Source organism: Salvia splendens, chromosome 2, assembly GCF_004379255.2.
Source record: "Salvia splendens isolate huo1 chromosome 2, SspV2, whole genome shotgun sequence".
Taxonomy (NCBI): Eukaryota; Viridiplantae; Streptophyta; class Magnoliopsida; order Lamiales; family Lamiaceae; genus Salvia; species Salvia splendens.
The window spans coordinates 20,307,502-20,334,367 of NC_056033.1; the positions used below are offsets into that span (position 1 = coordinate 20,307,502).

At 39.0% G+C, this 26,866-nt stretch overlaps 2 protein-coding genes and 2 long non-coding RNA genes across 4 annotated transcripts; 2 read left to right on the forward strand and 2 right to left on the reverse strand.

Annotated features, from left to right (window-relative positions):
- Positions 1-3,830: 3,830 nt before the first annotated feature.
- On the forward strand, positions 3,831-5,748 carry LOC121775620 (protein FAR1-RELATED SEQUENCE 5-like). The gene is made up of 3 exons (XM_042172710.1): positions 3,831-3,856; positions 4,286-4,999; positions 5,208-5,748. The coding sequence occupies exons 1-3, from the start codon at positions 3,831-3,833 to the stop codon at positions 5,383-5,385; spliced, it is 918 nt and encodes a 305-aa protein (XP_042028644.1). The 3' UTR covers positions 5,386-5,748.
- A 127-nt stretch (positions 5,749-5,875) lies between these two features.
- LOC121775637 lies at positions 5,876-6,640 on the forward strand. Its single transcript, XM_042172711.1, has one exon. The coding sequence runs from the start codon at positions 5,876-5,878 to the stop codon at positions 6,638-6,640; it is 765 nt and encodes a 254-aa protein (XP_042028645.1).
- Positions 6,641-7,371: 731 nt separating this feature from the next.
- LOC121781950 lies at positions 7,372-8,635 on the reverse strand. The gene is made up of 4 exons (XR_006046213.1): positions 8,504-8,635; positions 7,858-8,007; positions 7,604-7,783; positions 7,372-7,521 (listed from the first exon to the last, which is right to left on the reverse strand). It is a non-coding gene; the product is annotated as an uncharacterized LOC121781950 (long non-coding RNA).
- Positions 8,636-8,713: 78 nt separating this feature from the next.
- Positions 8,714-9,356, reverse strand: LOC121781958. The gene is made up of 3 exons (XR_006046225.1): positions 9,136-9,356; positions 8,897-9,058; positions 8,714-8,814 (listed from the first exon to the last, which is right to left on the reverse strand). It is a non-coding gene; the product is annotated as an uncharacterized LOC121781958 (long non-coding RNA).
- Positions 9,357-26,866: the final 17,510 nt, after the last annotated feature.

The following is a 26,866-nucleotide window of genomic DNA, read 5'->3' on the forward strand; positions in this document are numbered from 1 at the left end:
GTATGTATGTATAAATTGTGTATTTTATAGTATGTATAATGAGGTGGTGTTTTTAGATTGTTTGTATTCTCTTTGTTTATTTTGTTTATAATGTGTATGTATAGTGATTGTTTAGTATGTATGTGTATAAATGGGGGTATTTGAGTGGTAATATACTTTGTGCTATGATGTATAGTATGTATACCGTGTCTGTTAAATTTTTTATATTATGTAGTATGTTTATTTGTGTGTAGTGTGTGCATGTGTTTTATTTATTATGTTTGTGTATTTTATTTATACCGTGATTAATGTTTGTAGTATGTAACACGAATGTACAAATTGTGTATTTAATTTGTGCATTTGTTGTGTAGTGTATTTTATGTATGTATTTGTAGTGCCTGTGTTATGTGTGTAGTGCGTGTGCTATGTGTGCGTGCTTGTTTTATTTGTTGTGTTTGTGTATTTTATTTATACCGTGTTTAATGTTTGTATAATATAACACATGTATAAATTATTTATTTTATTTGTGCATTTGTTGGGTAGTGTGTAAATAGTGTATTTTATGTATGTATTTGTAGTGTGTGTTCTATGTATGTATGTATGTATGTATGTATGTACGTATGTATGTATGCATGCATGCATGCATGCATGCATGCATGTATGTATGTATGTATGTGTGTGTGTTATGCTTGTGTTTTGTATGTTTTATTTATAGTATGTTAAATGTTTGTAGTATGTGCCGCGTATGTATAGTTTTGTTTAGAATATTTATATTTAGTATTTGTATAGTGTGTATCGTGTATTTTGTCTATATTGTGTGCTAGTGTTTATTTTGTATATAATGCGTTTAGTATGTATAGTCTATTTTATTTATATTGTGTTTGAACAATGTGTTAGTTGTTTTATATGTATTTGTTTAAAGTGTGTATTTGTGTAGTTTTGGTAGTGTATGAGTCTTGAGTATAGTATGTGTAGTGTGTATTGTGTATTTTGTCTATATTGTGCACTAGTGTGAATTTTGTATATAATGCGTGTAGTGTGTGCTGCCCATTTATTGTGTAGCCTATTTTATTTATATTGTGTTTGTATATTTATTTATACGGTGTTTAATGTTTATGGTATGTATGGCACGTATGTATAAGTTGCATATTTTATATATACATTTGTTGTATGGTATATAAATAATGTATCTTGTGTTCGTAATTGTAGTGTGTGCAATGTATTTATGTAGGTTTGTAGTACAAGTATTCTACGTATGTTTGTGTATTTTATTTATGGTGTGTTTAGTGTTTCTAGTATTAGGTGCGTATGTATACTAAGTGTAGTGGTTTTATAAGATTTATATTTTCTGTATATATTTTGTGTATAGTGTGCATATGTATAAACTTTGTGCGCAACGTATAGTGTGTGCTATGATGTATAGTGTATATAGTGTGGTGTGTGTCATTTTTTTATAGTGTGTAGTATGTTTATTTGTGTATAGTGTGTGTGTGTGTGTGTTTTGTTTATATTGTGTTTGTGTATTTTATTTGTACCGTGTTTAATGTTTATAGTATGGACCACATATGTATAAATTGTGTATTTTATTTTTGCATTTGATGTGTAGTGTATAAATAGTTTATTTTATGTATGTGTGTGTAGTGCGTGTGCTATGTGTGTGTGTTTGTTTTATTTATTGTGTTTGTGTATTTTATTTATACCGTGTTTAATATTTGTAGTTTATAACACATGTATAAATTATGTATTTTATTTGTGCATTTGTTGGGACTGTATTTCATGTAAGTTTTTGTAGTGTGTATGCTATGTGTGTATTTATGTATGTTGTGCATGTGTTTTGTATATTTTATTTATAGTGTGTTTAATGTTTGTACCATGTGCCGCGTATGTATAGTTTGTTTAGAATATTTGTATTTAGTATTTTTGTGTAGTGTGTTAGTTGTTTTATATGTATTTGTTTAAAGTGTGTGTATTTGTGTAGTGTGGGTAGTGTATGTGCCTTGTGTACAGTATGTGTAGTGTGTATTCTACATTTTGTCTATATTGTGTACTAGTGTGTATTTTGTATATAATGCGTGTAATGTGTGCTGCCATTTATTGTGCAGTCTATTTTATTTATATTGTGTTTGTATATTTATTTATACTGTATTTAATGTTTATAGTATGTGGCACGTATGTATAAGTTGCATATTTTATTTATACATTTGTTGTATGGTATATAAGTAATGTATTTTGTGTTCGTAATTGTAGTGTGAAATGTATTTATGTATGTTTGCAGTACATGTATTCTACGTATGTTAGTGTATTTTATTTATAATGTGTTTAATGTTTGTAGTATTTGGCGCATATGTATATTGAGTGTAGTGGTTTTATAAGATTTGTATTTTTTATATGTATTTTGTGTATAGTATGCATGTATAAACTTTGTGTGCAATGTGTAGTGTGCTATGATGTAGAATGTGTATATAGTGTGTAGTGTGTCATTTTTTGTATAGCGTGTAGTTTGTTTATTTGTGTAGTGTGTGTGTATTTTATTATTATTGTGTTTGTGTATTTTATTTATATTGTTTTAATGTTATATAGTATGGACCATGTATGTATAAATTGTGTATTTTATTTGTGCATTTTTATGTAGTGTATAAATAGTTTATTTTATATATGTCTGTAGTGCGTGTGCTATGTGTGCATTTGTGTATGTTGTGCATGTGTTTTGAATAGTTTATTTATAGTGTGTAATGTAGGTAGCATGTGACATGTATGTATAGTATGTTTGTAATATTTGTATTTAGTATTTTGTGTACAAAGCACATGTAGTGGTTGTTTTATATGTATGTGCTTAAAGTGTGTATTTGTGTATTTTGTGCGGGCATTGTGTGTATTTTGTATATATTGCGAGTAACGTGTGTTATTTTGTAGTTTGTTTGTTATGTTTATTTTTTGAAATTGTGTACTAGGGTGTATTTTGTATATTATATATGTAGTATGTGCAGTCCATTTAATGTGTAGTATATTTTACTTATACTATGTATACTGAGTGTAGTGTGTGTGTATAGTGGTGTAGTTATTGTGCACTTTGTGTGGATAGTGTGTGTAACTATACATCGTGCATAAAATATGTTATTTGTAGCGTGTTTAGTGTGTATTTTATTTATATCGTGTTTGTGTGTTTTATTTATATTGTATTTAATGTTTGTACAGTATGTGCCACGTATGTATACTGAGCATAGTGTATTTATCATATTTGTATTTTTGTTGCATGTATTTTGTGTAGTGTCTAGCGTTTATTTTATACTTTACATAGAGAAAGATAGTTGTGTTCATATCCTTTTCCCATACTTGAAATCCTTTCTCCTTCTTGATCTCACGCGTTCATTTAATCAAATCCTATGGTCTAAATAATTTGCTGAATTCATTAAATCTAAACATTTTTTAATTTGAAAAGGGCAAAATAGAGAATCAATAATGTGGGTTGTTACGGAAAATTCTATGATTTCCTCCCTCGAGGATCTGTGCAGTTTTTTCAACAAATTTGATTAAGATTCGTTATCTTCCTTCTCCATCACTGCACGATTCTGTTGTTTCTGTCGCCCATCGACAAATTAAATTTCACAGCGTCGACGTCTTTGAATCAAACTCATATAGAATTCGATTTTCAAGTAACTGTTTTTTGCTGGCTTTGCATCACCTTTTGATTTTTGATTAATAATGGAAGAAGGTAATCCAGCGTTGACCGGTCATGCTTATTGGTTCGGATGTTGTCAATTTTTTTGCAAATCAGTCGCATATCCCAAACGATGTAGAGCAGGAAATTTGTTTTTCATTTTTGGCGTGCCTCCTTACGTTTTTATGGAAACATGCTTCGACCGTTTATGATAATCAGGTTAGGGTTCATTCATTCCCCTAGGGTTGTTCATTCCTCGGACCTAGGGGTTTAGTATTGTATGATGCATTCACATGCAGTATGTTGATTTTTGCCTTGATTGGGGATGGGTTGTAGCATGGTTTAAACAAGTTTGGCAGTGTTCGAACTTGTTGGGTCTATGGTTCATTCATTTCCATAGGGTTGCTCAATTCTGGGGGCTAGGGGTGTGGTATAGTGTGAGATACAAAACCTGTACGTAGGACCGCGTGTTAGAGCCATCCTTATAGCGTGTGGTTTCATATTGGCTTGTTAGTTGGATTAAAGTGTACATGTAATGTATAAGTATAATTGTATAATGCACTATATGTGATTGGTAATGTACAATATATGTCATATAATGCTTATTAAGCTTAACATGTGTATTGTTTTGTGGTTATAAACATTTAGCGTTGTGCCTGAATGTTCTGCGGAATTAAAGCCCGTTGTTTGTCAGAAGTTCCAATCATTAGATTTTGCATTCGCGTTTTATGATGTATATGCCCGCGCTGTTACAACGTGGTATTATGTCGTATGCAATAGGGAAGGCCAGAAGAAGTCCAACGAGGATGACCAATTGAATGCACGTTCTGGTTTCTCAATGAAGCACCGACGGTTATCCAGGCGCTGTGGTTGTAAAGCGAGTATATCATTCAAGTACTTCTCTGAAAGAGGACATGCAGGATATATAGTACAGGATTTCAACGAGGTTCATAACCATGATATGGTTGAGTCAGAGCATCAGCATTTTATGTCCATTAATCGTCCTTTGGATGATGTTCATCAGAAATTTATACTTGATTGTTCAAAAGCGAATATTGGCCCCACACTTACATTTAAGGTGTTGAAGGAAACTCTCGGTGGGTTTGACCTTATCAGTTGTACGGTTGGTGATATTAGGAATGTTTCACGGGACATCAAAGCATACGTACATGGATTCGATGTGCAAATGGTGTTGGATGACATGGCTAAGAAGAAGGAAATGTTTGAGTCGTACACATATCACTACGAAGTTAATGAAAACAATCAGTTGGTTGCTCTGTTTTGGTGTGATGGCTTGATGAAGAGGAATTACCACATGTTTGGTGATATTGTAGCCTTTGACTCCACGTATAACACAAACAGGTACATACATTTTGCAGTATTATGTGCATTATAATGATGTTTCCATACATTACCATACGGTAATAGATGCATTATTTGCCTGTGATTATCATATACTTTTTAATATTATTATGTGCATTATAAGGATGTTTCCATACATTACTAAACTGTAATAGATGCACTTTTTGCCTGTGATTATTTTAATAACGCATTAATTTGTGATTCGCAGGTATTGTATGATCTTCACTCCTTTCACGGGAAAGGACAATCATGGAAGACCTGTAACTTTTGCGGCTGGATTGGTGTGCAATGAGAAAACATGGGCATTTGGCTGGTTGTTCAGACATTTCGTTGAATGCATGGGCATAACACCGAAGATGATCGTGACAGATAAGACTTGGGCATGAGAGCAGCTATTGAAGAGGTTCTGGTTGGCACGCGACACTGATGGTGTATGTGGCATGTAATGCATAAATTGACCACCAAGGTTCCAAATAGGTTGTTGAGGGATGACGATTTCAAGAAGGAATTCAATGCATGCGTGTGGTCGGATCTCCTTGAGCCCGACGAATTCGAAGAGGAGTGGAAAATAGTTGTGGAACGTCATGGGTTGGAAGACTTTGACTGGTTTTCCTCTGGATACCGGCGTACTTTAGAGATTTTCCTCTGGGTTCGATGATTAGGACTACGTCCATTTCCGAATCAGAGAACAGTTTCTACAAAAAAATTTTGAAGCCACGTGCAAACATAGCCGAATTCTAATTGAATTTCAACCATGCTGTTGAATTCCAACGGAACAGTAGAACAACGTTAGACTACCACGATGCCACTGTTTTGCCCATTTTGGCCACTACGTTGCCATTCGAGAAACATGCTTCGACGCTATACACTGATACTATGTTCAAGAAAATACAGAAAGAAATCGTTGAGGGTAATGACAGATGTCGCGTGCTAGGTTTTTCTTCGACAGAATTTGTTGACACCTATAAGCTTAGGGACAACAATCGCAATTCGTATTCAGTGACACATGATAAGAGTGATGATTCATACTGTTGCGAATGTAAACTCTTCGGTAGGCATGGATATTTGTGCAGTAATATCTTTTTTCTGTTCAGGAACAAGGAATTGAAAAAAATACCAGATAAATACTGCCAAAGCAGATGGATGAAGACTCCGTTAGCCAAGGCTGTCCATGGGGAGTTTTATGATAGCCTTCCTACCAGGTCTGTTGTTGACGATTGGCAAACTTTGTCAAATCAAGGCATTTCGATGTTCTACAGTTTCCTCCGGCGATTTGAGGGGGACATTGAAGTGGTTCGGGCATTTGTAGGTGGAGTGGAAGAACTTGGTAATTCTCTTCAAGCTGGGAATCCTACAACGTCCGCATCTGAAAAAAGGCGACTGATTGAAGAGTTTTATGGTATGGTGCTGCCTGAAGTTGTTGAGGTCCATCCTCCAGATGTTGTCAAGACCAAGGGGCACGCAAGCAACTCAGCGAGCTGTCTGATTTCGAAGATAGAAAAGGCTCTAAAGGATGCTAGTAGGCCTCTTAGATGGTGTAAGGCATGTGATGAGATGGGCCATCATGACTCCAGAAATTGTCCAATGCTTAAAGAGATGGCGATGGAGAAAGAGTTGGGGAAGGGCAAGCGTCCGACTTGATGTATTTTGTGGTTTTCTTTAGCGGGACTGTTTTATGTTTTTCGTCATTTTTCGTATGTCGTGCTGTGTTAGACTGTTATATTTCATTACACTGAACTAAAATCAAGCATTGATGGTTTCTATAAAGTCCCTGTTGCACATTTGTCAATTACAGTTCGTTATTAGGCCGAGCATACACAACTGTAATCATGGAAGCAAAAAATGCTTTAAAACAAAAACATAATGCAAGTCTTCAGTGTAATGTGCATTCTGTTTAATATATTGCAGCTTATCGTGGTAAACATATTACTTACCAGAATCGACGGTGTCTTGCCATACTTAGCTTCGAAGGAGCCGTGTGGTTCTGCCAAACTGTGGTCTATAATAATCATTTTGCCATCTGGCAAATCAAAACAAATCACGTACTGATGCGTTGCACCCCAGATGGGGAAGAACATCTGCACATCGACATTTTAGTTTCGTAACACATGATACATAACGTGTAAATGTTATTCAAGCATATCGCGTGTTGTACAAGTTCAATCAATTAACCGAGATAGTAATTTTATTCAAACATATACTGGAGTTCTGTGTATTCCTATTTGCTCATGTAGTTATATATTGAAAAAAACTTAGGACATAATGCACAAATCTACAATCCGTAATGTAAAGTTACAGTCAAATAATGCAGTAAGACCTAAACTTGAGAAAAGGTTTCAACTTAAAGAACAATAATATACAGATTCGGTCAAATAATGCACAAAGCAACAAGCATTTACCATATCATAGTTCTCCCATTGAAGGTTTCCCATACCCAGCGCTTCTCCGAACAGTGTGGTCCAGAACGTATCAAATTGCCGCTGCTCAATCCATTCTGCTGGAGTGTCGACAACGGTGTGCTTCTGAAATTTATTTATTAAACTAGTTACATATTTTTAATTATTTCATTAATTTGTACATGAGATTATAACTTAGATCACTCACGCAAGGATTTGTGGAGAAGAAGAGCCTTGAAATAGTCTCCGGGGCTTTCAGCTTCTCCATGTTGTTCAAGTAAGAAGTCCAGGTGTCTACAATTGCCGGGCTGACCATGTTGAAGGGTGCAAAGGATTGGAACTCACCCTGTACTGTTTCCTGAAGATGTCTTTATAGACAATGGAGTCCCTGAGAGGCATTAAACAGTTAAACAACAATAAATGATGTGTCAAAGAGCACAAGAGCAAAATTACCAAACCTACTTATTTTTTTCTGCCGTGCTTAGTACCCAGTAATAGAGCTCCTTGTATACAAATGTTCGCCTTGGCTGTTAGTCTAACAGCCCGCTCATTGAATGGAGACCTGTCAGCCAGACTTGCCTTGTTGACTCTAGATGCTGCCACGTTCAACGCCTATACATGGAAGTGTGGATATGTAAATGATATTTTCAACAGACTTGAGCATACAAACAGTCCATTAACTCTGGGAATCAGGGACAACAACAGCCTCATGATGCAAGAAACAATATATTTAATCCATATCAATATTTACATAATGAACGGTTTCTATGAAGTAATGAACATACAAATATTACATTCACTTGCTGACCAATGTACAACAGCAGCCACACAATGGCAAAAAAACGTTGTATAATGCATTGATATAACAACATAATGTACAAATTCAATCAATTAATGAACATACAAAATTGGTATTCACTCATTGACCCATGTACTGTATCAGGCCTACATTGCCTGCAACTTGATAATACATTCACAATAATAGGTTAATAATGTACTCATTCAGTTGAATAATGCAGCCAAGTTGAATAATGCAGCCAATAATTTTGCAATTACATAGACACATGGTAAAAATCATGTTTTTTCAACTGAATACTCTTCTCCATACCACATCTCCGGACTCCTGTTGTATCCTCTTTCCCTTGCCTTGGACGTGTGCAACCACAGTTGGCACAACCACCTCCTTTACAATAACACCCGTTCCAGCTTCGTCAATAACAGGTCCCTTATCCTTAGATTGAGGTGGTTTCTGTTTATAGAAAGTAAAGGCCAAAAAATGCATGTTAACAGCATCATAATGTACAATTACATGCATATAATTTTATTTTCCACTTATACCTTGGGATCCAACGACTATTTCCCCTTCATTCCCTTTGGTGCGTCTCCCTTACTTTTCTGTTGTGCGTTGTCATCCTTAACCTAAAATAAGAAGCCAGGGAGAACGTTATGTTAATGCAATCATGACATTATATATTTCAATTTATGTATAAGAAGTACACACCTTGGCACTGCCCCCTACAACTCCACCACTCTGTCCTAACGCCCCTGACTTTAGGGCCGCTGTCGATGACTTGCTTTTCCTTGTTGCCCTGGTACCACCTACGTCTGTCCTAACCACAATTGGCAAACGGCCAGCTTCTTCTCGTGAAGCAGTCACCTGTGCCTTATTGTAACATAATTATAAACATTTATTAACGAAAACCAGTGACAACACTCAAGGATATGTATCTGAATGCCTACCTCAGTAGTGCTCCGTAATTCCCCGCCAGGTGCCAACTCTGATACCGGGAGTTGTTGTCCAACAACACCCGCACCAGTTTTGATGATATCCGGGACATCATAAACAAATGGCTCCCAACACGGAAGCACTCGTCATCTAGCAGCTCCACTGGAATTTGATTGAAATCGTCCACCCAAGCCGAAAATGCGCGGGCCATCAGGGCGCTTGAAGCGATAAATTGTTTTCGAAAACTATACGCCTTGTTCCGGCCTGGTGCTGCTCGCTCTCCTCTGGTATCCGATTCCAACCTCCTTCTTTCCTCTTCTTCCAGCCATTTCTCCTTATCCAGCCGTGCTTCCAGCCTCCCAGTGCCGTATTGGCCATGCTCCACGTCCTCCCGTTGCTTCATGGCCTCTACCGTCCAACCCTTGATTGTTGGCCAGGAACGGATTACCCGCCTTCGACAATGAACCACGCGGTCCACATAAGCACCCTGATAATAACAACCGCATAATGAAACAGAGCAGTAATGCATATTAATGAAGACATAATTCTGAATCAACTGCAATATAAATCAAGCAATGACAACATTTACGAATTTTGTAGAAGACAATAATTGTAATGCAATTATTACTGCTATATAATGTACTCAAAATACTACATAATGTAGGAAAATGAGCATATAATGCATTTATTAAAGCACTTACCACCAAAAAGTAGATTGGCCCGCCGAAATGCACGCTCTGGCGGTTTGCCCAGCTGGGGTATGTGGCCACGACCACGGACAGGACGTAACCACACCAGTTTAGGCTCCTAATTTCATCGACATCGTCAATGAAATGCAGAATCTTGGGCTTCCAATGGCCATCGGCTGGAGTCTCTATCAATGCATTTTCAAGCATGAACATAAAAAGCTTCTTAAATTCCTCGCCCCCATCCACCTGCTGCATCATCAACTGGGCTATGTCCTTTGGGGTCATTTTAAAACGACCCTTCCCACAGCGAGCAGCAACTAGGTCGTTGAAAGTGAAGTTGCTTTGATGTTCCAGTGGGCGTCCAATGGGTGTTCGTCCTCGAGGAAACCCCAACGTCAGATGGACGTCTTCCTCATCGAGGTCTAGGCTTCCACCCCCCGACAACTCAATCTGGCATCGAGATCGATTAAACGCGCTGAGCACCCAGTAAGCCAAGTACCCTGGAATCTCCTTGGCATCAAAACACATAATTGACTCAAATCCAATTTCCGCGACGGCTTCCTTTTGCCGCGGCGTTAGACTCTTGATGCATGCCAAAAACTCAGCAGGGGTACGTCGACAGTACAAATGATCGAGCTTTCTACCCCTATGTTTTTTGTCCTCAATCTCATTTTGAGCTGAACTAGTTGTTGCTTCTGATAGTCGTTCATGGAATTTCTACGCGATACCCACAGGCAGGATATCATCGACTGCCTCTTCGATGTCTATCCTTAGCTGCTTCGACCCTGTCCAACATAGAATGTAGTAGCATACATATTAGTTACATAATGTGTATATCCTAATCATGTTCACAATAACTCTTTAACCCATGTACAACATCAGACACTTGATATGGATTGTAACAGGTATATAATGCACAGAAATAGGTTTCTAATGTACAAATTCATTGAAACAAATCACATATAAATGTGTGCATTCGTACTTTGAAGGCTTCACATTATCAATCACATTATGTATAAAACATGGTAAATAATGCATTCAAACATGCAAACAATGCACTGTGCAAATCAGGTAATAAACATACATATAGTTCATTCACTCTTTGACCATATACAACAACAGTAACATGCATCATGAAACAGGAAATATAATACATAGAAAATAGATATATAATATACAGATACTTTCAATTAATGAACATAAAACTTGAATTGACTATTTTACCAACAACAGTCACTTGATGTTTCTACCAGTGAACATAATACATTCATATATGCAAATAATGCAGAGATTATATTAGGTAATGAACAAACAAATATTCCATGTACTCTTTGACAATATAAAACAACAGTGACATGATGCATAATACAGGATATGTAATGCATAAAAATAGTGACATAATGTGCAGATTCATTCAAGTAATCAACATAAAACTATTGCATCTACTATTTTTCCAATGTCCAATGGCAGTTGCTTGAAGGTTGTACCAGTGAGTATAATGCATTCATATAGGCATATACTGCAGAGATGATAACAAGTAATGCACATACAAATATAACATTTACTCTTTGACAATTAAAAACAGCAGTAACATGATGCATGATCCAGGATCTTTAATGCATAAAAATAGTGATATAATGTGCAGATCCATTAAAGTAATGAACATACTAACATTGCATTCACTCATAGACTAATGTCCAATAGCAGACACATAATGGCTACATAAGGGTAATTAATGCACAAAATTAGGTAAATAATGTACAGACTCGATTAAATACTGTGAGAATCAAAGTTGCTATAAACCCAAAATATCAAGCACAGAATCAGTCTACTAGTCCAGGTATTCGACATGCAAATGAAATTGATTGCTCACCTTCCGTCTGCGACTGTAGTGAAGTCGAAGGACGTCCTCTTTTAGACATTTTAAATCTGGGGAAGACACCAAATAAACATAACCCTATAAGATTTCATCTACAAATTCGCTCACCACAACTTTATGTGGAAAATGAGTGAATCATCGTGTGGGTGGTGTGTTAGGAGCGAAAATCGGGGAAAACGTTTGATGGAACTCAGAAAGTAAACCAGTAAATGAAATTTCGACGAACCCTACCTCCTTGTCGACCGCAGAAGCTACTTGCACCAAAAGGGAAGGGTTGTTGGACAGTCAATCAGACGACGCTTGAAGTTCCGTTGAGATGGGCGGAACCTTGAATAGGCGGCTAGGGTTTTGAAATGGGATGGAAATTGGGGAGACGAAGCGTGTAGAGAGATTGAGAGTTGATACGTTTGGAGTGACAAATGTGTAGAGTAGATGGAAGGTCGTGGGTATATCCCGCTTAAATCTCGCACATGCCGTTTTCGGGAGTTTTTGAGTATATAAATTTACTAATTCACCCCCATAATGCACGAAATGCACCAAATAATGAACCTACGAGATCATATCTATGCTTCTAATCCGGATCTTCCATCCATCTAATCTAACGCTCTAAATGGAGAAGGAACTTAAATCTAAGGGGAGAAAATGAGATTAACACTACTATATATATATATATATATATATATATATATATATATATATATGGGTGGGTTAAGGTCCTTTACAACTTTTCAGTCCAATGTTCTTTTTAATCACAACCCTTGGATCCTTGAATTGGATGGTTGTGATGATCTGCATTATTGGTCAAAAAATTTGCATTATTAGTCGGTGTGCATTATTCAACTGAAAATTTGCATTATTACACTATAATGGTGCATTATTAGTCGGTGTGCATTATTCAACTAAAAATCTGCATTATTAAATTACACATGGCATCAATCTAACCGTCAGATGACAAAATCGTGGGGTTGAGATTAAAAAGAACAATAGAACAAAAGATACAAAAGGAAATGAATACATCCATATATATATATATATAGAGTTGTGATCAATGTCGAACCCTTCTTAAAGACCGAACTAGTGACCAAATTAGGACCCTTCATTTTTTTAATCTTATGGTTAGGATTAATTTACAATTAACTTTGTATTTTATTCAATAAAAACTTGTTGATGGGTATTTTAGGAAATTAAATATTAACATAAATAACATGATTCTCTGTGATTCTCTTTGTCTCAATCCTCACACGATCATCACACAATCTTCTCATTATCTCTATCAATTCACGATCTTCTTCAATCTTCTTCAATCTGTCGTCCGCGATCTGTGTCGATCTTCTTCAATTCACGTTCAATTCACGATCTGCCTTCAATTCACGATCGCGTTCTGCCTCAATTTCTCAATATTCCGACTCTCATGGAGAATATCGACAGATTAGGATCTACATCAACAAATTCCGCGGTTGAAGACTGATTAGGATCTACATCAACAAGATCTACATCGATCAATGATGGATCGATTATGAATGATCTAAGAAATCCAGGAGGCTCTCTTTTTTATACGGATTCAGATTCAGGTTCAGATTCAGAGCCAGAATCAGATAATACCGCAGTTGAAGGTTCATGATGTTTTTTCATGTTTGTAGTGTAAACAGATTAATGATGAAGTAACTGGTCAGAAGAATGAGCTTAAAACTACTTTGAATGAAGTATTCCAAACTTAATACTGTATAATATTAAATGCTGATATTATTGTAGTATATATGAGATCAATTGTACTCATAATGAACTAAATTTTGGTTATTGAAGAGCGGTGACTCGAGCGGTGTGCGTTCTGTTGTTCTAGGTCGAGCTACTAACTCCAGTGAATCCACTAGATCACTAGGTCTAGGAACTCAAGGGAATATAGAAGACTCAGTTGTTGGACACACAAACTCGTGCTTCAAAGATCCCTCAACCCGTTATACTATAGACTAGTATAGAGAATCATGGGTCGATCCCACGAAGATGGACACGTAAGAAATCATCTAAAGACTTTGGTCTAGAAAGCGGCTGTTGCCACACAAATTGGGTTGAGGTTAACTACTATTAGACCTAGGCACAAAATCAAACACTAGACCTAGGAACTGTAACCATCACGCTGGCAACGAAGATTAAAAATAACCTACTAACTTCCTAGACTGAGCAAACAACTTCCTACTATAGCCAAACAGAAAGTGAGTAACAGTAGGGACCATCCAGAAATAACAAGTACGGACGAAAGGCTGCAACTAACTAACTAAGGATTTAACTAACAACAACATGTGTCTCATTAGCTGAATCAAACACAAACATGAAGAAAATAGATCACGAACCCAGATTCAAACAGAATGTAAAAATTCAGACGTCGGAAACTTGCGACTAGCCGGAAATAAAATAGATCTACATAAACTAGACGGAATGAAATGAAAATACGAAAGATAGGCATCAACTCCAATCATCTGTTTCAGATCCAACCGCTGGATGCTTAATCCACTCCGGATCCAAGCTTTCCGAACCCAACAACAAACAAAATCAACTCCATAACTTCAGATTCAAACGATCTGCTTTGATCAACACAGAAATCAAACATCCCATTCCGCAACATCATCAAACTCAAAATAAATGTCATCCATGATCGAAATTAATCAACAACTCAAATACGGAAACAGAAATTTCATAAACAACGGTAATGCAACAGCAACTGGGCCGAGCTTCGAACGTCGAAGCTCGGTGAAATTCACGACAGTAAAGTAAAATGAAAGCGATTAAATTATTTCTTCGCCTTTTGTAAGGACGGTGTTACCCAACTACTAACTAGCAAAATAAACCCGAGAATTCCCCCACAATTTCCCGATGAAACCCAAAAGTATGTAGAAGTGAGCGAGCTAGAGCTGCAATCTGGTCATCAGGCCCTGTCACGACCGCCCATACAAGGGGTACCACAAACGCGGCGATCGTGACCGACATGCATGGATTACAATTTAAAAAGAACAACTTAATTGATTTGAAGAAAGGAAAACAACTTAGTTTAAAGATTTTAAGGTTATATTTTTTTTTGAAAAGACATAAGATAAAATACCTTTAAAAAGACAAAGGGAAAAATTAGACTTAAGAAATATAATAACTAAAAACTAAAGTAGAACAAGCACTTAACTTAAATTCGGAGAATACCATTTTCAAAAGACAACGTAGATGCACGTTTAAATCCTAACACCACCATACATGTCCCAACACCAAAACGAAAAGCTTACGGTCTTAAGACATAAATTAAAACATAGCAGCGGATAAATAAGGTTCAAGGAGAGTCAAGGATCACGCCTATGTATGATGACACAACGTATCCTAAGGTCTCTAGCCAGCTCAACATCCACCGCAACATCCCGCTCAACCTGCAAAATTTTTAAAAGAAATTGCAGGGCTGAGTACTTGTTGTACTCAATGGGCTCATGCTGAAAACATTTATCAAGTTATGTCATCCATACCAGTGATCTCGAGTTTTATACGTAGTAAAGATAATATCACGAGAACACCAAAAATGTTTCATAGACTGGCCAGTCAAATAATCTCCCCACTTTTCACATCAATCCAACAGTCACAACCACAGTGCGACGATAGTGTGGCCACACTATTCGCCCACGAGACCGGCCGACTTGTAAGGACGGCTCACGATCCCACCAGTGTACACAGCCCGATAGGGTTTACGGCCCTACTCGGACCCGAATTCGTTTCATAATACAGCCATGTAGCCTAACGGAGTAAACTCATACGAACTAGGCATCAGGCACACAATCTCATAACAAAAACATCATGGCATGACATAACAGTTAAACCACCCTTATATCTCCACATAATATTTTTCGGAAAAGTAAAGAGGTTTGAAAAGAAAGCCCACCTCGTTCTCTTAGCAAAATCACAACCCAACCTAGCAACTCTCGATCCTCGAGTTCACGAAAACATAACACCCTTGTCAACGACAACACAAGTCAGTCTCACATAACAACATATCACTATGCATGTCCTATCGTTTCTCTCTCATCGTTCTCCTCAATCCCAAAACCCAACATGCATCACAAGGGTATAAAACACACGTAACACCTTTCAACTTATCGCAAGTGATTTCAACAATTAAACACGTTCCTTGCACATACATGCATCAAATAACACTTTTAAACTTGAAACTAAGTGTCATTTAATCAAGGCAGAAAACTGGCAGAATTGCGCGACCGTTTTGTAAAAATCACTTTAAATTCACCCGACCTCAAAACATGCTAAATTTTGGTCACGGTACAGAGGACACATTCAAGTTCATCCATGAAAATTTTCATATCGAATTCACGTCATTTAGTCAGTCATATCACATATTGAACTCTCTGGTCGGAACATACAATTTCTGACAGTATTGCGCAGTTCATTTGAAAAATTCACCATAAATTCATACGATGCCCAAAAAGGCTGAAAATTTAACAAAACACAGAAGACACTTCAAATTTTCATATAGTTCAAGAATTACATCAATCGGAGTTCATTTGGTCAGTCAAACAGAAAACGAAACATTCATGGCGAGAACTCACGTTTCTGGCAGATTTGCGCAGTCGACTTCAAATATTATTAAAAATTCATTTTTCGATAAAACAGGCTGAAATTCACACGAGACACAGAAAACATCTTGAAGTTTACTCAGTAAAGATTTCGTAGCAAAATTCATTCGTTTGATGGGTCGAATACAGATCATAAGTCACTGGTCGAGCATCACAGAATTCTGGTTCAAATTCGAAAATAGGGTGGTTTTTTAAATTTCCACAACGAAAACACCGATTCTTCATGCTCGAAAACACATCATCATGCTTACACATTCCTCAAACACATATTTGCATACCAACTCATATTTTTCACAATTATTTCGATCCAATCACCCGTGAATTCAACCAACAACGCAAAACCAAACAAGTTCATACGAACATACAATTCCCTCCCGTTAAAACTTTCGATCTATCAAACCTACACTCTCTACATGCATGTAGGACTCAAAACATGGTTCAAAAAGTGAAGGAGGAGGAAAAGTGTGCGATTATACCTTCCTTTGACAAAATGAATCGGTAGAAACGTAGAATGGAGCGATTCGTCGGAGGTTCTCGAAGATAACTTCAACGGATTGCAAGAACAAGGGTTGGATGGAGGATTTTTGGAGGTGGGAGAGTGGGGGAGAAGATGAAAACGTGTGGGAGAGGGAGAGGATGAGGGTGGCGAAATTTTTAGAGAAATGGGGGCTAGGGTTTGATAAGTTGGTATTTATTTGATAGGTTTAAGTCCATGAATGAATTAAATAAATAAATTGTGGAGAATTAAAATATAGGCTAATGAATAAAAATCCCACAATTATAAAGAATAAAATAGGCTTGTGGGAGAGAGGGGATTTTCGAAAATTCCATGTGTACATAACAAGGAATTTATTTGGTATTTTCTTGGAGAATATATTCATAACTTAGGAAATAAAAATAATGAATATAAGGGAACAAATAAATTAAATCTCCAAGTAGGAAATAATAGGGTAGTGGACGAAAATTTCAAGAACTTTGCATAAGGAAATTATTTAAATCCCCAATTAAATAGAATAGGATTTAAATTAGGTAATTTCTTTAGGAAAAAGGCTCCCATAAAATAGGTAACAATCAATTAAATTCCCACAAGGAAATAATGCATAGGGGCGTGTGATATGGAGGAACAATAGAAAAAAATATTCACATCCCCAATTAATTAGACATAGGAATTTATTTGAATAAAAAGGGATCCCACAAATTAGGAAACAATTAAAATATTCTCCAATTTTATTGGAGGGGGCCGAAAATGCTAGGCTAAATAGCCAAGGAAAAATATCCCAACTCTCTATTTATTTTGGGTGAAGAAATACATTATCACATGATTTAATTGGATTAAATTCAAAGGAAGGGAGTCAATAAAGCACCAATTAAATCAAAAGGAAATTAATTCTTTCTCCTATAGGAAATTTTCGAAAACTCCCAAGGAAAATTAAAATGGAGTTCGAATTTCATGTAGTACAACTTAGGGGTCATTTGGTTTGGATTTAATTTGGATAAGTATCCCAAAATAATTAATTAAATCCACAAGAAGAAGTATTATTTCAATAATTAGGAAGGGCCGAATATTTCAATGAATCGACTCGAGAAAGGATAAATGCATGATCCTATTAATTATTTCCCCACATTGGAATAACATAAATCTCAAGCTCGTCATTCCACAATAACCACGTCAATTTATTTCATACAAAGCACTTAATCACATAGAATCAAACGTTTCAGAATTCCCCAAAATTCCAATTACATAAAAAGAAGTCACAAAAGTTTGGGATGTTACATCCTTCCCCTCTAAACAGAAATTTCGTCCCGAAATTTAAACGTATCACACAAACAGCTCGGGAAACTTTTCTTTCATCTTATCTTCTAACTCCCACGTAGCTTCCTCGGGACCATGGTGCTTTCACAACACCTTCACGGACGCTATCGACTTGTTTCGAAGCTCTTGGACCTTCCGATCTAGGATTGCTTCGGGCCTTTCCTCGTAGCTCATGTCGGGGGTTAGGATCACTTCCTCTTGGTGAATCACATGTTTGGGGTCGAACACGTACTTGCGCAACTGCGACACGTGGAACACGTTGTGCACGTTCCCAAAGCTGGGAGGTAACGCCAATCGATACGCTACAGGACCTACTTCGTCGATGATCTCGTACGGTCCAACAAAACGCGGTTTCAGCTTGCCCTTCACCCCAAATCTCACAACTCCTCTCGTCGGGGACACTTTCAAGAACACTTTGTCACCAACGTCGAATTTGATTTCCGTTCGACGCACGTCAGCATACGATTTCTGCCTATCTTGAGCTTCCTTGATCCTTGCACGGATTTGATGCACAATTTCGGTCATCTCCTTTATGGCGTCGGGTCCTAACATCTTTCTCTCGCCAACTTCATCCCAATAAAGTGGGGATTGACACTTCCTGCCATACAAAGCTTCGTACGGAGCCATGTCGATCGTCGCTTGATAGCTATTGTTGTAGGCGAATTCAACCAATGGTAGAACCGTTTCCCAACTTTCCCCTCGATCTAAGACAACTGCTCGCAACATATCTTCAAGTGTTTGAATCGTCCTCTCGGACTGCCCATCCGATTGCGGGTGATATGCAGTGCTGAAGTTCAGATGTGTGCCCAATTCGCGTTGCATACTCATCCAAAACTTTGATGTGAACTTCGTATCGCGGTCGGATACAATGGTCTTTGGCACTCCGTGCAATCGCACAATCTCGTTCACGTAGAGCTTTGCTAGTTTGTCCGCGCCATAAGTAATCTTAATCGGTAAGAAGTGCGCGCTTTTAGTAAGTCGATCAACGATTACCCAGATTGCGGTGTTGCCCTTCGGTGACCTTGGCAAACCCGTCACGAAATCCATAGCTAGATGCTCCCACTTCCATTCAGGAATTTCGAGCGGTTGCAACTTCCCATATGGCCGCTGGTGTAAGGCCTTCACTTGTTGGCATGCTAGACATCGTTCCACATATGACGCTACATCCCCTTTCATCCCATTCTACCAAAACCGTTGCTTCAAATCCCGATACATCTTCATGCTTCCGGGGTGTGCGGTGTAAGGCGTGTCGTGCGCTTCACTCAAAATCTCCTCTTTTAGCACCTCATCGCTGGGCACACTCAATCGTCCATCGTACGTCAAGGCATTATCCGCCTCCTCGAGGTAATGATCAAGCTTCTCGGCTCTCACTTTCGCGCGTAAAGCCTCCAACTTTCCATCACGTCGCTGGGCTTCTATGAGTTTGGTTCTCAAATCTGGCTCAATCACTAGTGTCGCCAATTTTGCACCTACTGTCTCGGGCGCTTTCACTATTTCCAAACTCATCTTGTCAAACTCGTGAATCAAAGCTTCCTCTTGCGTTAGGAAATAAGCTAGTTGAGGTTGGTTCTTCCTACTCAAGGCATCGGCGACCACGTTCGCCTTGCCTGGATGGTAATTAATACCACAGTCATAGTCTTTCACGACCTCTAACCAACGTCGTTGTCGCATGTTTAGCTCCTTCTGCTCGAAGAAGTACTTGAGACTCTTGTGGTCCGTATTGATTTCGCATCTCACTCCATAGAGATGATGTCTCCAAATTTTCAGCGCGTGCACCACTGCTGCTAACTCCAAATCATGCGTCGGAAAATTCAACTCATTTGGTCTCAACTGTCGGGAAGCATATGCTAGCACCTTCCCATCCTGCATCAACACGCATCCTAGTCCTACTTTTGACGCGTCCGTGTAGACGGCGAAGTCCTTGTCGGGTTCTGGTACCGCTAGGACTGGTGCTGTAGTCAATTTCTCCTTCAACAGTTGGAAACTCGCCTCGCACTCTGGCGTCCAAACTACCTTGATTCCCTTCTTTAGTAGTTGCGTCATCGGTCTCGCAATCTTAGAGAATCCTTCAATGAAGCGTCGATAATATCCCGCCAATCCCAAGAAACTGCGGATTTCACTTGGCGTTTTCGGCGATTTCCAATTCTGTACGGCCTCGACCTTTGCTGGGTCTACTTGAATCCCATTTGCCGTCACAATATGACCAAGGAAGTTCACTCGAGTCAACCAAAACTCACACTTACTAAACTTGGCATAAAGTTTCTCTCTTTGCAACGTTTCCAACACTGTTCGTAGGTGCTGTCCATGCTCCTCCTCGTTCTTCGAGTATACCAACACGTCGTCAATGAAGACTAACACAAACTTGTCAAGATACTCGTGGAAAACTCGGTTCATCAAGTCCATGAAAACGGCTGGGGCGTTGGTCAGCCCAAATGGCATCACGACGAACTCATAATGGCCATAACGAGTGCGAAAAGCAGTCTTAGGCACATCCTCTCGTCGGACCTTTAGTTGATGATACCCTGATCTCAAATCCATTTTCGAGAATACGCCCGCTCCTCGAAGTTGGTCAAACAAGTCGGCAATCCTTGGCAGTGGGTACTTATTCTTCAAAGTCATCTTGTTAAGCTCACGATAGTCGATGCACATTCTCATCGTTCCGTCCTTCTTCTTAACGAACAGAACTGGCGCTCCCCATGGTGACACACTGGGTCGAATGAAACCCAAGTCCAACAGTTCCTGCAACTGGACCTTCAACTCGGCCAACTCCTTAGGGGCCATTCGGTATGGCGCCTTTGATACTGGCGCTGATCCTGGTTCTAAATCAATGGTGAACTCCACCTGTCTGTCGGGTGGCGGTCCTGGTAAAGCTTCGGGGAACACCTCGGGAAAATCTCGCACCACTGCCACGTCTTCCACCCTCAATTCTTTCTTTTCTTCCCCATTCAAGTATACCAGATACGCCGGACGTCCTTTCCTTATCATCGTAGTTGCTTGCAATGCGGAGATTATGGAGGTTCGTCGGTTCATAGAGATCCCATACAAGATAGTCGGCTCTTCGCCCGAGGCTTGAAAGGAAATCTGCCTCTGTTTACAGTAAATCGTTGCGTGGTTCTCGGTAAGCCAATCCATTCCCAAGATTATGTCCACATTCTCCAAAGGCATAACGTGCAAAAGTTGGGCCACTACTTCTAGTTCTCCTAACACAAACTCTATGTTCGAGCAAGTTCTCACAATGTCAATCAATCCTCCAACCGGTGAAGACACATTCAAACTCGATTCAAGCATAGCAGTAGGGAGTTCTAAGGCATTCACACATGACACGGAAATAAAAGAGTGCGAAGCACCCGTATCAAACAGCACAATAATAGGCAGTTGTTGGAGCGTTCCCATACCTGCCAAATTCTCCTTGCCTTTGCTGGCTTGGGGTCCCTGCCCTTGATTCCCTTTGAGTGCATATGCCCTTGCTTGCTGTGGGGCCACTTGTCGGATTGGTTGAGGCTGCTGTGATGGTCTCTGTCCTTGCCCATTCTTCACTCCACTTTTGTTATTGTTTGGGCATTCTCGAGACATGTGCCCGTTTCCACCGCAGGCATAACACCGAATGCCTCCAACTCGGCACTCCCCAACATGATGCTTGGAGTACCGATTACAGTAGGGTGTTCTCTGTGGGTTTCCCCTCTGATGTGGCACAATTTGGCGCCCATGATTCTGTGGTTGCCGAAAAGTGGAGAAACGCCTCTTGTTGTCAAAAGGAGCTCGGTTTCCCTCCCATTTCCTTTTGTCTCTAAAGTTCGCTTGGGGTGCAGATGGGGTAGGGTTTGTTGTCCTCTCACTCTTGGGCAGTGCTTCCTCCACATCTAAGGCACAGCCCAACACCTCGGAATAAGGAATTCCCCTTCGACTAGCCACTGCGACCCTTATCTCTGTCCTAAGGCCGGAACGGAACTTTGCAGCCATCTTCTCGTCTGTATCCACCAATTCTGGCGCTTAACGCGTCATCTCACATAGGGCGCGGTCGTACTCTGTGACCGTCATACTTCCTTGCTTCAACGTGTGGAACTCCACTACCTTCGCCCGCCGATAACTTTCCGGAACATACTTGTTGTACACCTCTTCCTTAAAATCCTCCCAAGGAAGCGCCTCACGGCGAGCGGGGTCCATGGTTCTCTTCTTTGTTTCCCACCAAAAGTCAGCGGGTCCTGTCAGCTGATAAGTCACGCAGGCCAGGCGTTCTCTGTCCGTGCATCCCATGAACTCAAAGATACGCTCAATATCGCGCACCCATGCCTCCGCCTTCGGGGGCTCTCCCAACCCGTCGAATTTGGGTGGGTTCTCTTTGCGAAAGGCTTTGATATACTCCCTTTCGTTTGGTTGGGGTAGAGGTGGTGGTGGAGGCGGGGGTGGATTGCCGACACTTCCTTCTGTCTGCTCCCCCACATTGTTCTCCACACGCGGACCACGTCTACGTCTCGGGGGCATGTTGATCTAAAACACAGGTTAGCACCGTTGTGAGTAAAACATCATCGCTTTCATGCACGCGTACGATACGATAAAACACAATTACTTAAAAGCACGTGAAAAGGGAAACTTCCATAAATAACGTGGAAAGGAAAACAAAAGCATTTGTTCGGAAAACAAAAAGGTGCTACTTCCACTGTCTTAACAACTTAAGGAAAAGAAAACAACATCACACATCTATCTAGTGCTAATATCCTCTTCCGGGTCTTCTTCCTCTTCCGGGTCCTCTTCCTCTTCCGGGTCCTCTTCCTCTTCTACGTGGTACTCATCAATCATACGGAGATCTTCTTCGTCATCCATAATATCATCCGTGTTAACATCCACGTAGTCATCTTCGAAACCCGGGACCATGCCTTCTTGTGGTACGGCTTCTCTTACTGCCGTTGGTTTAACCTCGATCACATCTTTGTCTTCCCAAAAGGTCTCATCTTCTTCTTTCTCTGTCGATGGTGGTCGCTCGGAACATGAGTCAATCAAAGCACAGGTTAAGGCCTTTAGAAAACCTTTCATGTCGCCGGCCATCATCTGGTTTCTTGGTTCGTACCACGTGAACCGACTGGCTGTTGTTTCCAACCAAGACTCCCAATTATCGGGCATCAACTCAATTAGTCTTCTTATGCCACCATAGGCCGTTACATGGTACCCGTAGACATCTCGCCATAGGGTCTCAAAACGGGCGACAACCTCTCTCAAGGCCTTGCCTTCCTCTCTCTCAAAGTGGTCGTAATCGTAAATCGCTTGTCGCATTCTAGCACTATACTGACTGCTCTTAAGCGCGGTTTGTTTCGCTCGTACCATCTACGCGGAGACGAAAATTTCTTTTAAAACACCAAATTGTATTATTGTTTGAAAAAGTTGTTAAGTTTGTCGCGTAGTTCGAAAGTTTGTCGTTGTCTTAACGTTTCATATCTTTGCATGCTATCGTTGTAGTATTTTCGCGCATAAAACACATTTAGCAACATCACTTAGTTCATATTCACAAGTATTCATGCCATATCGATATCACCTTTGCACATACAATACATGTCTCAATTATCACGCCAATCATACTTGTACTTCCACGAAACCATGCTATTACAACATCATAATCATAAACATAGCACATGCTCAAGGTATTATGTCAATCATGCTCGTATAACCATTCCATTACAACTCATCCTCATGCATATCATTCATTCACATGCATAAACTTGTCAATGTCATATCATATCATCATACATTTTCATGCACTACTCTTCCATACTTCCAACAATTTAAACATACCTCTCTTTCATCGGTTGAGCGTGATGCTTTGGATGTTGAGCCTTCATGACACTTCTAGTCAAATAAGGGTTCACTAACTTAGACTTAAAGTGAAAGAAGACTCTCGGACCAGAGCGAAAGAACAAAGCTCTGATACCACTCTGTCACGACCGCCCATACAAGGGGTACCACAAACGCGGCGATCGTGACCGACATGCATGGATTACAATTTAAAAAGAACAACTTAATTGATTTGAAGAAAGGAAAACAACTTAGTTTAAAGATTTTAAGGTTATATTTTTTTTGAAAAGACATATGATAAAATACCTTTAAAAAGACAAAGGGAAAAATTAGACTTAAGAAATATAATAACTAAAAACTAAAGTAGAACAAGCACTTAACTTAAATTCGGAGAATACCATTTTCAAAAGACAACGTAGATGCACGTTTAAATCCTAACACCACCATACATGTCCCAACACCAAAACGAAAAGCTTACGGTCTTAAGACATAAATTAAAACATAGCAGCGGATAAATAAGGTTCAAGGAGAGTCAAGGATCACGCCTATGTATGACGACACAACGTATCCTAAGGTCTCTAGCCAGCTCAACATCCACCGCAACATCCCGCTCAACCTGCAAAATTTTTAAAAGAAATTGCAGGGCTGAGTACTTGTTGTACTCAATGGGCTCATGCCGAAAACATTTATCAAGTTATGTCATCCATACCAGTGATCTCGAGTTTTATACGTAGTAAAGATAATATCACGAGAACACCAAAAATGTTTCATAGACTGGCCAGTCAAATAATCTCCCCACTTTTCACATCAATCCAACAGTCACAACCACAGTGCGACGATAGTGTGGCCACACTATTCGCCCACGAGACCGGCCGACTTGTAAGGACGGCTCACGATCCCACCAGTGTACACAGCCCGATAGGGTTTACGGCCCTACTCGGACCCGAATTCGTTTCATAATACAGCCATGTAGCCTAACGGAGTAAACTCATACGAACTGGGCATCAGGCACACAATCTCATAACAAAAACATCATGGCATGACATAACAGTTAAACCACCCTTATATCTCCACATAATATTTTTCGGAAAAGTAAAGAGGTTTGAAAAGAAAGCCCACCTCGTTCTCTTAGCAAAATCACAACCCAACCTAGCAACTCTCGATCCTCGAGTTCACGAAAACATAACACCCTTGTCAACGACAACACAAGTCAGTCTCACATAACAACATATCACTATGCATGTCCTATCGTTTCTATCTCATCGTTCTCCTCAATCCCAAAACCCAACATGCATCACAAGGGTATAAAACACACGTAACACCTTTCAACTTATCGCAAGTGATTTCAACAATTAAACACGTTCCTTGCACATACATGCATCAAATAACACTTTTAAACTTGAAACTAAGTGTCATTTAATCAAGGCAGAAAACTGGCAGAATTGCGCGACCGTTTTGTAAAAATCACTTTAAATTCACCCGACCTCAAAACATGCTAAATTTTGGTCACGGTACAGAGGACACATTCAAGTTCATCCATGAAAATTTTCATATCGAATTCACGTCATTTAGTCAGTCATATCACATATTGAACTCTCTGGTCGGAACATACAATTTCTGACAGTATTGCGCAGTTCATTTGAAAAATTCACCATAAATTCATACGATGCCCAAAAAGGCTGAAAATTTAACAAAACACAGAAGACACTTCAAATTTTCATATAGTTCAAGAATTACATCAATCGGAGTTCATTTGGTCAGTCAAACAGAAAACGAAACATTCATGGCGAGAACTCACGTTTCTGGCAGATTTGCGCAGTCGACTTCAAATATTATTAAAAATTCATTTTTCGATAAAACAGGCTGAAATTCACACGAGACACAGAAAACATCTTGAAGTTTACTCAGTAAAGATTTCGTAGCAAAATTCATTCGTTTGATGGGTCGAATACAGATCATAAGTCACTGGTCGAGCATCACAGAATTCTGGTTCAAATTCGAAAATAGGGTGGTTTTTTAAATTTCCACAACGAAAACACCGATTCTTCATGCTCGAAAACACATCATCATGCTTACACATTCCTCAAACACATATTTGCATACCAACTCATATTTTTCACAATTATTTCGATCCAATCACCCGTGAATTCAACCAACAACGCAAAACCAAACAAGTTCATACGAACATACAATTCCCTCCCGTTAAAACTTTCGATCTATCAAACCTACACTCTCTACATGCATGTAGGACTCAAAACATGGTTCAAAAAGTGAAGGAGGAGGAAAAGTGTGCGATTATACCTTCCTTTGACAAAATGAATCGGTAGAAACGTAGAATGGAGCGATTCGTCGGAGGTTCTCGAAGATAACTTCAACGGATTGCAAGAACAAGGGTTGGATGGAGGATTTTTGGAGGTGGGAGAGTGGGGGAGAAGATGAAAACGTGTGGGAGAGGGAGAGGATGAGGGTGGCGAAATTTTTAGAGAAATGGGGGCTAGGGTTTGATAAGTTGGTATTTATTTGATAGGTTTAAGTCCATGAATGAATTAAATAAATAAATTGTGGAGAATTAAAATATAGGCTAATGAATAAAAATCCCACAATTATAAAGAATAAAATAGGCTTGTGGGAGAGAGGGGATTTTCGAAAATTCCATGTGTACATAACAAGGAATTTATTTGGTATTTTCTTGGAGAATATATTCATAACTTAGGAAATAAAAATAATGAATATAAGGGAACAAATAAATTAAATCTCCAAGTAGGAAATAATAGGGTAGTGGACGAAAATTTCAAGAACTTTGCATAAGGAAATTATTTAAATCCCCAATTAAATAGAATAGGATTTAAATTAGGTAATTTCTTTAGGAAAAAGGCTCCCATAAAATAGGTAACAATCAATTAAATTCCCACAAGGAAATAATGCATAGGGGCGTGTGATATGGAGGAACAATAGAAAAAAATATTC

What these genes read in the sequence shown, in the direction of transcription:
- LOC121775620 (XM_042172710.1), top strand. Translation starts at nt 3,831, where the DNA reads ATGCTTCGACCGTTTATGATAATCAG. An exon ending in CGACCGTTTATGATAATCAG is followed by an intron (nt 3,857 to 4,285) that starts GTTAGGGTTCAT and finishes ATAAACATTTAG; the next exon opens with CGTTGTGCCTGAATGTTCTG. An exon ending in TCCACGTATAACACAAACAG is followed by an intron (nt 5,000 to 5,207) that starts GTACATACATTT and finishes TGTGATTCGCAG; the next exon opens with GTATTGTATGATCTTCACTC.
- LOC121775637 (XM_042172711.1), top strand. Translation starts at nt 5,876, where the DNA reads ATGTTCAAGAAAATACAGAAAGAAATCGTTGAGGGTAATGACAGATGT.